This window comes from Oncorhynchus mykiss, chromosome 27 (assembly GCF_013265735.2).
Source record: "Oncorhynchus mykiss isolate Arlee chromosome 27, USDA_OmykA_1.1, whole genome shotgun sequence".
NCBI classification, from domain to species: domain Eukaryota; kingdom Metazoa; phylum Chordata; class Actinopteri; order Salmoniformes; family Salmonidae; genus Oncorhynchus; species Oncorhynchus mykiss.
In genome coordinates, this window is record NC_048591.1 from 29,277,194 (window position 1) to 29,292,991 (window position 15,798).

A 15,798-nucleotide genomic window follows, 5' to 3' on the forward strand; every position below is an offset into this window, starting at 1 on the left:
TTTATATATATATAATATATATATATATATTGTATTTATATATATAATATAATATTGTGTATATTTATGCTCTATCATACTGGGCACATTTGAAAAGAGACCTAGGTCTCAATATGTCTTACCTGTTAAAGTAAAGTTTAAATCAAATCTGCAACCCATGAGTTGTTGCATCTTTAGATCTCCCCTCTTTCTAAATTTCAAACAGATATTTCCATCTCTGTCCATGAAACCACTCACGTGTGGTGCACATTTTAGAATGGTGTTTTCCCACAAATTGGAACATTTGCGCATAGGCCTACCGCCGTGTGCACAGTGCTGCAGTGAAAATGTGAAGAAATAATAGTTTAAACTAAACCTTCTTATCAGTTGCATCAGCCTTAGTTGATACAGTGTATACCTCCACTACACTACTTTGATACGCATCGTGAGGATTAAGAAGTTAATATATGCAATTCCCACCAAAAAAGTGGGTATATACCCTCCACTACACCACTGATTACCGCCAGCTACTGTACTGGAGTGCCCCCACCTCCTGACTGTGTAGCGGAGTCTTAGCTTAAAAATGTACCAATAGAAGTATGAAGAGGGGTTCCTGCAGATGCAAGAATGCCCACATGCAGCAGCGCCCCGAATTGCTGGCCACAATTGCACCCTTCTCAAACCTACTGATTAGAAGGTACTGTGTGGATTGTATTTTCAACCAGCAACTATCAGGAAATAATACTGATCATGTTTTTTCACACTTTTACAGTGTTAGTTTCGTCATCTGTTGTACAAAATGACACAAAACACAATAAAAACTGAATGATTACTGCACTGGGCCTTTAATGGAATGCACTTTATCAATGATTTCATTTTGTTAGAAAACTTCATAATATAGACCATATTGTGCACATTTAAAATTTTAAGCAAATACAGAAATATGAGCAAATATTGTTCCAATATAAAATATCAGTGTTTGTTGACATGGGCACTTTAATATCAATCATATACATCATATTACCAAAGAGAGAGGCTACATATAGAATACACTTTCTCCCTCGTGATATTTTGATTGTTTTTAGGCACAACTTTTTCCAAACCAGTCATTCTTCAAAAGCATGGCTTTGATGAATATTCCTCTTCCAACCAGTGCAGTAATCGATTTTAACCAACTATATTTCCACCATGGATGTTTCTTTCCCTCCTGACATGGCTGTGGAAATCCATGCATAGTATGGCTACCTTTACTCTGTGGATATTCCCATTTGAGAAAATAATGTAGCAAGTGTTGGCACAGTAGCACTTTAAAGTGGGGCCAACAGTCTTTAGAATTGTCATATCTAATAAGAGCATAGGTCCAGTCTCTTTGGTCTGGGTATTGGACTCTGGCAGTGCCTGCTTCTGATAGCAGCCATTTGTAGCCTACTCAGATCCCACCTATTTCCTCAACGAGTGCCACACCATGCCATGCTGTATATCACCAGAAGAGGGCTCTGTAACTCCATCAATAAATCCAGGTGGCAGCAAAACACTGCCATGTTGTACAGACAGCTTCCACCAGGAAGTGCTAGTGCAGTCTTCTGGTCACCCTAGATTCTTCATCCAGTTCAGCATTGATAAGGGAGAGAGAAGAAATCCCAGGTTATCATCTCTGTCCCAAGCAGCTGTCTCTGAGGTCCATTGAGAGCCACTCTAGCTTCCCCCGGAGCACCCTGCCATACAGCTGCGGCACTTGGTTCAGACTCTGGCTCTGCTGGCTGGGACAGCCTGGGTCTGGATCTGAGTCTGTCAAGTCATCCTGTGGACCAACAGACACACAGTCAAGTATTTGTGAGGGGAGAATAGGAGAGAGGACAAGAGAGAGAGGGCTGGCAAGAATTAATGTGTGTGTGTGTGTGCGTGCGTGCTCCATCTCACCGTGATGTCCAGGTTGGTGACTATGTGCAGGTAGTTTGTGATTCCATGCTCTAGTCTCTCCAGCAAAGATAACTGACAGCTGAGTTTGGTGTGTGTCCTCATTCTCCCCACACTGTCCAACAATACCCCCAGAGCCCCTCTCACCTCAGCATGCTTCTGTTGTAGCTAGGGATGCACACACACACACACACACACACACACACACACACACAAAGACTGAGACAAACGCGCAATCAATTTAAAACTTTGAATTTATCAATTAGATTTTGGGATTTCTGATCCCAGGAGGCCTTTAGAATTCTGACACAGGGTAGCTGAAGGGAGGAGTGGAGTTGGTCTGAACCACTACAGGTAATCTGGATGGATCAAAGAAATGGTAAAGATACACTGAACCAAAATATAAATGCAACATGTTTCATAAACTGAAATAAAAGATCCCAGAAAAGTTCCATATGCACAAAAAGCTTATTTCTCTCAAATTTTGTGCACAAATTTGAGTGAGCATTTCTCCTTTGTCAAGATAATCCATCCACCTGACAGGTGTGGCATATCAATAAGCTGATTAAAGAGCATGATCATTACACATGGGGACAATATAAGGGACAATAAAAGGCCACTCTAAAAATGTGCAGTTTTGTCACAAAACACAATGCCACAAATGTCTCATGTTTTGAGGGAGCGTGCAATTGGCATGCTGACTGCAAGAATGTCCACCAGAGCTATTACCAGATAATTTAATGTTAATTTCTCTACCATAAGCCGCCTACAACATCGTTTGGCAGTACGTCCAACCGGCCTCACAACCGCAAACCATGTGTATGGCCTGTGGGCGAGCGGTTTGCTGATGTCAACATTGTGAACAGAGTAGCCCCATGGTGGCAGTGGGGTTATGGTATGGGCAGGCATAAGCTACGACAACGAACACAGTTGCATTTTATTGATGGCAATTTGAATGCACAAAAATACTGTGACGAGATCCTGAGGCCAATTGTGAGGCCTATATTTTTAAGTCACAGTATCTGTGACCAACAGATGCATATCTGTATTCCCAGTCAAGTGAAATCTATAGATTAGGGCCTAATGAATTTAATTCAATTGACTGATTTTTTCCATATGAACCACATCTCTGAAAAATCTTTGAAATTGTTGCATGTTGCATTTATATTTGTGTTCAGTATACAGTGCCTTGCAAAAGTATTCGGCCCCCTTGAACTTTGCGACCTTTTGCCACATTTCAGGCTTCAAACATAAAGATATAAAACTGTATTTTTTTGTGAAGAATCAACAACAAGTGGGACACAATCATGAAGTGGAACGACATTTATTGGATATTTCAAACTTTTTTAACAAATCAAAAACTGAAAAATTGGGCGTGCAAAATTATTCAGCCCCCTTAAGTTAATACTTTGTAGCGCCACCTTTTGCTGCGATTACAGCTGTAAGTTGCTTGGGGTATGTCTCTATCAGTTTTGCACATCGAGAGACTGACATTTTTTCCCATTCCTCCTTGCAAAACAGCTTGAGCTCAGTGAGGTTGGATGGAGAGCATTTGTGAACAGCAGTTTTCAGTTCTTTCCACAGATTCACGATTGGATTCAGGTCTGGACTTTGATTTGGCCATTCTAACACCTGGATATGTTTATTTTTGAACCATTCCATTGTAGATTTTGCTTTATGTTTTGGATCATTGTCTTGTTGGAAGACAAATCTCCGTCCCAGTCTCAGGTCTTTTGCAGACTCCATCAGGTTTTCTTCCAGAATGGTCCTGTATTTGGCTCCATCCATCTTCCCATCAATTTTAACCATCTTCCCTGTCCCTGCTGAAGAAAAGCAGGCCCAAACCATGATGCTGCCACCACCATGTTTGACAGTGGGGATGGTGTGTTCAGCTGTGTTGCTTTTACGCCAAACATAACGTTTTGCATTGTTGCCAAAAAGTTCAATTTTGGTTTCATCTGACCAGAGCACCTTCTTCCACATGTTTGGTGTGTCTCCCAGGTGGCTTGTGGCAAACTTTAAACAACACTTTTTATGGATATCTTTAAGAAATGGCTTTCTTCTTGCCACTCTTCCATAAAGGCCAGATTTGTGCAATATACGACTGATTGTTGTCCTATGGACAGAGTCTCCCACCTCAGCTGTAGATCTCTGCAGTTCATCAGAGTGATCATGGGCCTCTTGGCTGCATCTCTGATCAGTCTTCTCCTTGTATGAGCTGAAAGTTTAGAGGGACGGCCAGGTCTTGGTAGATTTGCAGTGGTCTGATACTCCTTCCATTTCAATATTATCGCTTGCACAGTGCTCCTTGGGATGTTTAAAGCTTGGGAAATCTTTTTGTATCCAAATCCGGCTTTAAACTTCTTGACAACAGTATCTCGGACCTGCCTGGTGTGTTCCTTGTTCTTCATGATGCTCTCTGCGCTCTTGACGGACCTCTGAGACTATCACAGTGCAGGTGCATTGATACGGAGACTTGATTACATGTAACGGATGTGAAACGGCTAGCTTAGTTAGCGTGGGCGCTAAATAGCGTTTCAATCAGTGACGTCACTTGCTCTGAGACCTTGAAGTAGTAGTTCCCCTTGCTCTGCAAGGGCCGCGGCTTTTGTGGAGCGATGGGTAACGATGCTTCGTGGGTGTCAGTTGTTGATGTGTGCAGAAGGTCCCTAGTTCGCGCCCGGGTATGGGCGAGGGGACGGTCTAAACTTATACTGTTACATACACACAGGTGGATTGTATTTATCATCATTAGTCATTTAGGTCAACATTGGATCATTCAGAGATCCTCACTGAACTTCTGGAGAGAGTTTGCTGCACTGAAAGTAAAAGGGCTGAATATTTTTGCACGCCCAATTTTTCAGTTTTTGATTTGTTAAAAAAGTTTGAAATATCCAATAAATGTTGTTCCACTTCATGTTTGTGTCCCACTTGTTGTTGATTCTTCACAAAAAAATACAGTTTTATATCTTTATGTTTGAAGCCTGAAATGTTGCAAAAGGTCGCAAAGTTCAAGGGGGCCGAATACTTTCGCAAGGCACTGTATAATACAGATAAGATACACAGAATGTGTAAGTCTGTTTCTCACCATGGCAACTTCCAGGTCCTTCATGTTGTTCATGTTTCTCCAGTCGTGTGTGTCTCACACAAAGTCGATTGATCTCGTCTGGACGTTGGGTACCTTAGAAGAAACCACGAGCAACAACAGGAGTAAAAGTCCTAAAGGAGTGAAGAGCAGAGATTATTTAGGTTTAGGATTACAATGGTGAATGTGTCCCAGACTAAAACCAAGATGGCCTCTGTTTCTCCACCAGTTCAGTGGCTCTAAAAGAGGTAGATTTGACCACATTCACACAATATGTTTCCGCCTAATGTCTCTTACACAGGGTGTTTCTTTGGGACTTTTTTGAAACTCTTTTAACACAGGAGCCAAGCCAAGTGTTATCTTCTTGAGAAAAGCCATTGTTTTATTACTGTCCATAGATTACCCAACAGGTGAACTGAGCTGCTTCAACAAGTTCTGCTCAATAACAAAAAGAATGCCAAGTTCCATTCTCTGATTTCCCTCTGGTCCAACAAAAGACCATAACAGATATCTTATCTTCCATATATAAAATCAAAGTTCAAAATTCTATTGGGCAAGTCTAAACATGATATTTCTATGTATGATCTAAAAAGGATAGGCCCAATAGAATATTTACTATTAAACTGATGTGTATATTTCTCCTTAAAAATGTTTATTGTTTTGCACAAACGAAAGATCATCATTCAGATGCCTAAAAGATGTATTGGGGTACATTTTAAAAGACACACAATATAGATACAAAAGTATGTGGACGCCCCTTCAAATTAGTAGATTCGGCTATTTCAGCCACACTCGTTTCTGACAGGTGTATAAAATCAAGCACGCAGCCATGCAATCTCCATAGACAAACATTGTCAGTAGATAGGCCTTACTGAATAGCTCAGTGGCTTTCTACATGGCACAGTCATAGGATGCCACCTTTCCCACAAATCAGTTTGTCAAATTTCTGCCTCGCTAGAGCTGCCCTGGTCAACTGTAAGTGCTGTTATTGTTAAGTGGAAATGTCCAGGAGCAACCTGTTCAGCTGTTAAGTGATAGGCCATCCAAGCCCACAGAACTGAACGAGTAGCGCGTAAAATCGTCTGTCTTCGGTTGCAACACTGGCTACCGAGTTCCAAACTGCCCCTGGAAGCAACATCAACACAAGAACTGTTCATCAGGAGCTTTATTAAATGGGTTTCCATGGCCGAACAGCCGCACACAAGCCTAAGATCACCATTCGCAATGCCAAGCGTCAGCTGGAGAGGTGTAAAGCTTTCCGCCATTGGACTCTGGAGCAGTGGAAACGCATTCTCTGGAGTGATGAATCACGCTTCACCATCTGGCAGTCCGAAGGACGAATCTGGGTTTGGCGGATGCCAGGAGAACGCTATCTGCCCGAATGCATAGTGCCAACTGTAAAGATTGGTGGAGGAAGAATAATGGTCTGGGGCTGTTGTTCATGGTTCGGGCTAGACCCCTTAGTTCCAGTGAATGGAAATCTTAACGCTACAGCATACAATGACATTCAAGACGATTCTGTGGCAACAGTTGGGGGAAGGCCCTTTCCTGTTTCAGCATGACAATACCCACGTGCACAAAGCAAGGTCCATACAGAAATGGTTCACCGAGATCGGTGTGGAAGAACTTGACTGGCCTGCACAGAGCCCTGATAACCCCATCGAACACCTTTGGGATGAATTGGAACACCGACTGCAAGCCAGGCCTAATCGGCCAACATTAGTGCCGACCTCACTAATGCTCTTTTGGCTGAATGGAAGCCAGTCCCCGCAGCAATGTTCCAACATCTAGTGGAAATCCTTCCCAGAAGAATGGAGGCTGTTATAGCAGCAGAGGGGGGGGACCAACTCCATATTAATGCCCATGATTTTGGAATGAGACGTTCGACCAGCAAGTGTCCACATACTTTTGCTAATGTAGTGTATTCCAATAACATCTTAAAGAAATGCATATCAATGAATAATGCACACAATTCCCCTTTGTATGTCACATGTTATGTTAGTGTGTCACATTTTCAGTAAAGCATACATATTTTCACCATGCATATACTTATTTTACTAATATATCATCACTTGAGGGGTCTAATAAACCACACTGATAACAAAAACATAAATAATTCACATTGCATGTGTATTAGTATCTTATATAGGCCTATTGCAAAGCGCAGTTGGATACCCACTGCTTAAAGCCATAACTCACTCTTGTGCGCATGACGCCCCTCAATAGCAGCATTTTCTTCCATGGTGCTCGTCCCCATGTTCCATTTAATCCAGGAGGGGAATCATAGGCGTTTGCGACACTGTCTACAGTGGGAACATAAGAGAAACAATTGTCCCCCTGAGAACTCTCCCAAAAGTGGTATGAAATGGGATACAGGAAAACACATCTGAATAGAACAAGACAAACCGGTTGTCTTTTAGCTCAAAGAAGATACTATAATATGAGTATCGTTTGATCATCTCTTATTTTCTACATTGTCATTGTGCCTGTGAGTAGGCCTAGGCAAACTCAATTTCCTTTCATGGGTTAATAGATAATCTAATCCCTGGGATATTGATAATGTCTGGATGTATAGAAGCTATTGCCTAATCTACCACACTGGATTTTGCTTGCTAAGAAATTACCTTTGGACATGCATACTGCGTGCAGGTTTGGTCAGCACTGAGCACTCTCATGCCGTTTACATTATCCACTCCAACTCCTACCACACACACACTGTGAATTATGCTGATATCAAGATTGGATTAAAAGCCGTGCTTGGTGTTTAGAGTGAAAGACACTAGAAATAGTTCAGTGGAGAGATAAGTCCCCTACCTCTCTGCCCAGCCGCAGTAGTCCTCCTATAATATACAGTATATATAATAATATATACCATTTTGCAAACACTTTTATCCAAATAGGGGCATATATTTTTACTTACAGGTGGTCCCGGAAATCAAATCCACTATGCTGGTGTTGCAAGCGCCATGCTATACCAACTGAGCTCCCTCTTTATCCTCCTGCTTCCCCTCTTTCCTCCTCCTACTTCCTACCCCTCCTCCGTCCTGCACCCTTTCACCCCAGAAGCCCATTTTTAGCTGACCACAACCTGGCCCTGGTGTTGTAGAGTGGCCCGGGGAACAATGGCCCCACCAGCCCATATGGAGACAGACAGAAAGTGTAACCACGGTGATAGAGCTGGGGCAGATCTTTAAATTCACATCATGTAGCGAAAACCCTTTCAGATAATCTACGTAGTACAGGAGGAGACACGGAGAGAGGGATACAGAAAGGAAAAGGTTTGCATGACAAATTAGTGTCTATGAGTGTCTGCGTGTGACCATTACATTAATCACTAGTGTGTGTGTGTGCGTGTGTGCGTGTGTGCGTGTGTGCGTGTGTGTGTCTTCATTCAGTGGGCCGGCTTTACTGACGTCTTTATGGAAGGCCATCACCATGGCAACGGCAAGCAATGAGTGTCTAATAAAAGGCTGCTCTCTTCTCTGGCTGTTGCTCTCTCTCTCTCTTTCTCCTATTTGCCTTTCTCTTTCTCTGTTTCATTTATTTTATTTTCCTCTGTCTGTCTTGCCAACCTACGTAGCACAGCATGCTCAACATCAGCATAGGGAGATAGATAGAACAGCAAAAGTGAGGCAGAAGAAAAGGACAGAAATAGGTCTAGCTCTAACATCTCACTCCGTGTGAATGCAGCCTACTGTGTCATCCATCATCCATCTGTGTGGGGGACATCTTTGATCTGTCAAAGAAGAGGATCTTTGATTTACCAGAGTTGGATATCTTTGTGACCTGTTGAGGAAAAATCTCTTTTGAAATCTCCTAGAAAAGGATATCTTTGTACAGTGGGGGATCTCTCCTCATTGTGTATTTCTAAGGAAGATAGGAGAGCATGTGTCCTTTGTGTTGACCAAGGAAAGGCTCTCGGAATACTGTAATGGTTAAAGACTTAATTCAGGGATGGCCCCCTTACTACTGAATTGTCGACAGTACATGTCGACTGTAGAGACAGGTTTACTATGCTGACCTTTGCTTTGGTGAAGGCAAAATAAATTTGACAAATGTGATATGATATTGAGCTATAAATGCATTCAACTCAACTTTTCATCTGCCAATAATGCGTAGGACACCACCCCGTCTTGACGGAACACAACAAAAGATTGACAATCAGCAGGGTGAGGAAGAAGAGGAGGGAAAAGAGGCGGAACAAGAAGAGGAAGAGAAGGGAGAAGAGGAGGGTCATCATGATTTGGCTAAATCTTCTCTATGCCCGTCCTGTAGGCGTGGTTTTGACGTTGCCCTTCTCCTACCATGCTCCCATACCCTGTGTGGGCGCTGTGTAGGAGGTGGAGAGGGGGCAGGGCGATGTGGAGAGGGGGCAGGGCAATGTGTACTGGATGAGGAAGGGGACGGTGTGTCCCATGCTTCCCGTGGTGGCACCTATTCTGCCCACCACCGCTCTACCAGTACGCCTGTGTGTGCCGTGCTGTGCCCTTGCTGTCGCCACCCTGTGGAGCTGCCATGCTGGGAGTGGGCTTCTGCCACCTGTTGCCTGCCCCCCGACCCCACCCTGACCCCTGGGTGGACAGCCAGTAGTGCTGGGGACCAGGCGGAAGAAGGGATGAAGGCCTTCTCACAGGTAACTAAGCTTGTTCTTTTCTTTTCATGTTGGATAGGTAGGCTTATTTCATCTTTGTTTTAGACAAGTGAGAGGCACACTAGCCTTATGGATGCACAATCTTCTCCCATTGCCCTATTCAATCTTTGGATGGATACAGGTCACCCCTTCCAAGTGACCCAGTGACATAAGCCTCCCTAACACATCTTCCCATTCCTTCCCACCCCACCTCCACTAATCCCACATGCAGAGGAATCCATTCGGCAGAGACAAAGAGGATGTCACGGACCAGATCACTGCTGCATGTGGTGAGTGAAATGGCACCTTGGCAGTTAGTCTAGGTTAGACACATTTTGTGAGCTCAAGGTTAAAACTGGGAGACATGCCAGGCAGTTGTTATTGTTGTTGCTGTTACTCATCACGGTGTTGGGCCTCTAGTTCCTCTGAATACCGTCAGGCCTCATGGGAAAGGGAGAATGAAGTGGGTTAAGGAGAATCTGGCAGGCTTACTTCCCTACATGCTTTACTGAGTAAGGCTTTAAATGGCGCCAACTGTGTTGTGTCTGTTTTAACGGTCTCTTTTCTCTCTGCGTATCCATGGATGCAGGCTCATCACTGGAGGGAACTATAGATCTACGAGAGGAGGAGATGGAACAGTCTGTCTCAGGTCAGTGAGTCCAATGCAAGACTCTTTATCCAAGGATGTCTTGATATACTGTGTAGAAGAAGAGTAAAAATACAAATGTTATTAATTACAATGCCCCTGGTTAGAGGAAATCAGGTTTCACCTGCTCTTTCGTCTTCATCTCTCCCTTCCCAGGTCTGACGTTCACCCTGGACCCCTCTGCTGCTGCTCCATCCCTCCATCTCTCCACCTCTTCTCTCACTGTGACGTTCCACGGACCAAGCCCTCCGCCACTACCCTCTCGCCATCATGGAAACAGGGTCACAGGGTCAGTAACAAGCACTGAATCCCAGGAGTCTGCCCCCCATCCCCTCCCTCAGGTGTGTGGGGACGTGGTCATCATCAGGGGTCAGTTCTACTGGGAGGTGGACGTATGCAACAGCACCCTCTACAGGATAGGTGAGGAAGTGCACCCTAATCCACCTGGCCATGATTTACTGGTAGTGGCAGAACAAGTACAAATCCCTGCTTTGATAATAATAGTCTTAGCTTCTGGCATGCTGATAAATTCCTACTGATGGAGATAAATATGAATTCCCATGGGCTACATTTCTTACACAATCATGTTGTAGCCTACAAATACATACAGACAGTCTTGTGCAAATGCTCCCGCACACAGGACACAGGCTGTCTGTCCTACATAAAGTTCATTCACATCCTTCAACTCTGCTCTGTGGTGCCACCTAGTGGTGAACAGGATGTCAGCAGGGATATCCCAGCGCTTGGCTGAACCACTAAACAATTGCATTTTTTATTGAACAATTACATTTTGGCTTACAAGGCATATTGACATCTGCTCTCTGTAAACAACAGAAAACTCTAAAAATTTTAGCCCAGCAACAAACCATAAACAATCTGTTGATTTGCATTAAATATGACAGAAATGTGCAGCTTCATCATTAACTGTAGGGAGTCAGGCCAAATACCTATTAGTGGTTGTTGACCATGATGACTGGCACTGTCGACAGAGCTGTACTTAGGGAATAGGGATACTTAGCGAGGTAATATGGGATGGGAACCGCATTGATATTTCACATATTATTGCTCACTCATGCCTATCTCACATGAAAAAATACTACAGTTTACTATAGAATACTACGATACTTTCTATAGAATTCAGTAGTAAACTGTACTATACTGTAGAATACTATACGACACACTGTAGTATATCTCTATTATGTGTAGTACTTACTATAGAATGGTGTAGTATACTGTAAAATACTATAGTAAATACTACAGTATGCTACAGACCACAAACACTACAGTAAATACTAGTCACATCCACAAAAACACTACTGTCTGCAAAAACATTACGGTAATTACTATAGTGTATATACTACAATATTTCATTTGCATATACCCTGTCCATTACCCTCCCCCATATCCTAATATGTTCCACCCATAAGTGAGAAACCTACATGCCAATTATAGACCATGTATTGTGTTCCTTACAGAAGCCCTGAACTGTCTGTTCAGACCTTAGTCCTACCTACAGGTTATGGAAAATGTGCTCTTTGAGTATTTTGTCCTTTAGATTTCCTCAAGGACAAAGCCCCCACTGCTATGTCAAAGATAATAAACCAAAAACTGAGTTTTATTACAATACAGTCCACAAAAACACTACAATATTTTTTACATGTTTTTTATTTAACCTTTATTTAAACAGAGAGTCACATTGAGATGAAAAATCAATTTTACTAGAGAGCCCTGTATACATTATAATAAAAACAGAATAATAAAACATACACATACACTACCGTTCAAAAGTTTGGGGTTCTTAGAAATGTCCTTGTTTTTGAAATAAAAGAGAGAAAAAATTGTCAAAAAAGGTGTTTTTCTTTCAAAAACAAGGACATTTCTAAGAACCCCAAACTTTTGAAGGGTATAACGATATGAAAAATTTTAAAAATTGTGGCGGCCACGCACCGCCGCTGATAAATACATATGGCGGAAACACTGTGGGTGTGCGGGTGCCAGTCTGTTTCTACTCCAATATCAGGTTTTAATTCAGGCCAAATGAGGCAACAAATTGTTGTTGAGTGCATAAACAGTCAGGCATACAGACTATCCTATTTCATGGTGACATTGAAAAGTTTATTGGCACAATATTTGAAGACATCATTTCCCATTATGTCTTTTTTGTGACTCAGAAAGCAACCATCTTTCCTATTTTCCATACAGGAGTGAGCTCATTGGACGATGCTTGCGGCTGGTGGCTGGAAAGGCGGGGCTTGTCCTTCTCCACTGTGTATGATAGCCGTCGGGAGCCCTTACGTGCCGTGCCACCCCAGATCAAGACCCTAGGGCTGTTCCTCAACATGGGTGGAGGGACGTTGAGCTTCCACAACCCTCTGACCCAGGAGCACCTGGCCACCCTACCCACTCGCTTCAGCCATGCTGGGGTACGTCCCGCTCTGGGGCTGGGCCAGGGCAGGCTGAGGCTCCACTGTGGCCTACCCCCTCCACCCCACGTCTTTCTCAGCCGAGCATCTGACTATAGAGGGCCCACTGGAGCTGGTGGGGGTCGCTGGCGCAGAGACATGCCCTTCCGGTCTGTACGGATGGTCATCCAGAAGTTTGAGGAGCTGGCGGTGTCAGATTCTGACTCAGGGCTGGTGTCCAGTTTTGGGTCATCCTGCTCCACTCTGGCCGAACCAGGCCCAGGCCTCAGCTTCAGCCTCAGCCCAGGAGCAGCTCTCCATTCTGGGAAAGAGGGAAAGGAGGCGGGGGCAGAGTGACATATGGAGGACAGAGTATAGTACCTTGTACAATGAAGGGCCTCTACCCTGCTGGTGATAGGAGCAAACTGCTACCACATCACGCTAGCACATCGTCACATTGAAAATAGGTTGTCACAAGGTTGGTCATGACAATGTGACAAATTTGGTATAAACTTGTGAGATGGAAGGACCATTCTTCTGCTGTATGATGGGAGAAAAGTGAATAACACACCAACTCTTTGGGATGAGTTTGATCTTTGGATGACCATTTCCATGTCTAATTTCCCATCTCTGAAGAACTCTCTGTGACTTCTCCCCAGGATGCTGGACTTCCTCTCAGCTACACAACCCCTGGAGGTTTGGGGCTGGGCCAGCGCTGTCTGTGGGAGTGTTAGGAGGATGTCTCACTGGGGGTCCCATACTCTGGTGTGGGGGTTGATTGTAGGACAGTAGGGTTGATACGGATGGTGGTGATGTGTGTGTGTGAGATTGTGAGGCGTGGGAGTCAGTGGCGGTAACACTACCAGTGTTGACTCAGGGTCACAAAGACAGGTGGTAACGTACGTTTATCCCGCAGGACGTTTGTGTGTGTGTGTGTGTGTGTGTGTGTGTGTGTGTGTGTGTGTGTGTGTGTGTGTGTGTGTGTGTGTGTGTGTGTGTGTGTGTGTGTGTGTGTGTGTGTGTGTGTGTGTGTGTGTGTGTGTGTGTGGCGTGCATGAATGGGCTGGGCCCAGAAGACCTCTGATGACCACAGGACCCTACGACTTCAAAAGACAGGCAGGGAAAGAGGGAATGACAAAGATAAAGGGAAGGAGTAGGCCTTTATAGAAATGTAGCAGGTGGAGAGATGGTTGGAGCAGGAATAAGTCAGAAATGTTAGATTGTTTGTCCAATTGATTGTGATATTAAATCCTACTGCAACATTATTTGTCTGGTCATCTGAACCAGGAAGTAGTATTAAAGAGGGATTTCCTTCTGTCCCATCCTGTCTCTCCATGATCTCTCTTTTCTTTTTTTCTGCTGTTTGCATGTTGTGGAACAGACACTGGTATCATTTGGTCAGACCACCCAGATTGTAAATCAGCTGTAAACCACATTGTAAAAAAAAAAAAAAGTTTTTACCGCAGGAATAAAAATGTGCAACCAACAAAATGTGTATACCCAGTTATCACTGGGTCCTCGACTCTTGAGAACTATCAACTTTCTAAAGCCGCTTAAAATAAAGTGCGAAAGTAATTTCACTCTTATAAACAAAATTAGATGCGGATGATGCAGAATTCAAAGGCGCTCAGTAATGGTGTTTCTGCTGGATTGGGGGGGTGGGGGTGATTCAAGCCTGGTGTTTGCTTATCGAGGGGGGAACAGATCTGTAAGCAACACGGGAACAGCTGTAGAAAAGAACAACCACATAGACTTTTATTCTACCCTTTTGGCGCCAAAGTGTAGGCCGAGTTATAGTGGTATAACAGGCACACCGGTCTGGTAACATTAATTAAATAATGAAGCCTGCTACAGTGGTGGCTGCTACAGAAGGCTGCTACAGTGGCGACTACTACAGAAGGCTGCTACAGTGGCGGCTGCTACAGAAGGCTGCTACAGAAGGCTGCTACAGAAGGCTGCTACAGTGGCGACTGCTACAGTGGTGGCTGCTACAGAAGGCTGCTACAGAAGGCTGCTAGAGTGGCGACTGCTACAGAAGGCTGCTACAGAAGGCTGCTACAGTGGAGACTGCTACAGAAGGCTGCTACAGAAGGCTGCTACAGTGGCGACTGCTACAGAAGGCTGCTACAGAAGGCTGCTACAGAAGGCTGCTACAGAAGACTGCTACAGAAGACTGCTACAGAAGGCTGCTACAGAAGGCTGCTACATTGGTGACTGCTAAAGAAGGCTGCTACAGAAGGCTGGTACAGTGGCGACTGCTACAGAAGGCTGCTACAGAAGAATGCTACAGTGGAGGCTGCTACAGAAGGCTGCTACAGTGGCGACTGCTACAGAGGTGGCTGCTACAGTCGCGACTGCTACAGAAGGCTGCTACAGAAGGCTGCTACAGAAGGCTGCTACAGGCTGCTACAGAAGGCTGCTACAGTGGTGGCTGCTACAGAAGACTGCTACAGAAGCCTGCTACAGAAGGCTGCTACAGTGGTGACTGCTACAGAAGGCTGCTACAGAAGGCTGCTACAGAAGGCTGCTACAGAAGAATGCTACAGTGGAGGCTGCTACAGAAGGCTGCTACAGTGGCGACTGCTACAGAGGTGGCTGCTACAGTCGCGACTGCTACAGAAGGCTGCTACAGAAGGCTGCTACAGAAGGCTGCTACAGGCTGCTACAGCAGGCTGCTACAGTGGTGGCTGCTACAGAAGACTGCTACAGAAGCCTGCTACAGAAGGCTGCTACAGTGGTGACTGCTACAGAAGGCTGCTACAGAAGGCTGCTACAGAAGGCTGCTACAGAAGGCTGCTACAGTGGTGACTGCTACAGAAGGCTGCTACAGAAGGCTGCAACAGAAGGCTGCTACAGTGGTGACTGCTACAGAAGGCTGCTACAGAAGGCTGCTACAGAAGGCTGCTACAGTGGCGACTGCTACAGTGGTGACTCCTACAGAAGGCTGCTAGAGAAGGCTGCTACAGAAGGCTGCTATAGTGGTGGCTGCTACAGAAGGCTGCTAGAGAAGGCTGCTACAGAAGACTGCTACAGAAGGCTGCTACAGAAGGCTGCTACAGTGGCGACTGCTACAGAAGGCTGCTACAGAAGGCTGCTACAGTGGTGACTGCTACAGAAGGCTGCTACAGAAGGCTGCTAC

General features: G+C 44.6%; 1 protein-coding gene and 1 long non-coding RNA gene across 2 annotated transcripts; one reads left to right on the forward strand and one right to left on the reverse strand.

Moving 5' to 3' along the window:
• Nucleotides 1–801: 801 nt before the first annotated feature.
• Nucleotides 802–8,220, reverse strand: LOC110507265. The gene is made up of 5 exons (XR_002471095.2): nucleotides 7,902–8,220; nucleotides 7,181–7,284; nucleotides 4,985–5,115; nucleotides 1,900–2,064; nucleotides 802–1,780 (listed from the first exon to the last, which is right to left on the reverse strand). It is a non-coding gene; the product is annotated as an uncharacterized LOC110507265 (long non-coding RNA).
• A 242-nt stretch (nucleotides 8,221–8,462) lies between these two features.
• On the forward strand, nucleotides 8,463–14,142 carry LOC110507927. Its single transcript, XM_021588348.2, has 5 exons — nucleotides 8,463–9,614; nucleotides 9,844–9,901; nucleotides 10,201–10,260; nucleotides 10,414–10,677; nucleotides 12,460–14,142. Exons 1-5 carry the CDS (start codon nucleotides 9,093–9,095, stop codon nucleotides 13,014–13,016), a joined length of 1,461 nt encoding a protein of 486 aa, XP_021444023.2. The 5' UTR covers nucleotides 8,463–9,092; the 3' UTR covers nucleotides 13,017–14,142.
• The last annotated feature ends 1,656 nt before the right edge of the window (nucleotides 14,143–15,798 follow it).

Bases quoted from the DNA above. Each gene is read 5' to 3' on its own strand.
- LOC110507927 (XM_021588348.2), top strand. From the start codon at position 9,093: ATGCGTAGGACACCACCCCGTCTTGACGGAACACAACAAAAGATTGAC. The intron at 9,615-9,843 runs GTAACTAAGCTT...TCCCACATGCAG, and splicing joins GGATGAAGGCCTTCTCACAG to AGGAATCCATTCGGCAGAGA. The intron at 9,902-10,200 runs GTGAGTGAAATG...CCATGGATGCAG, and splicing joins CCAGATCACTGCTGCATGTG to GCTCATCACTGGAGGGAACT.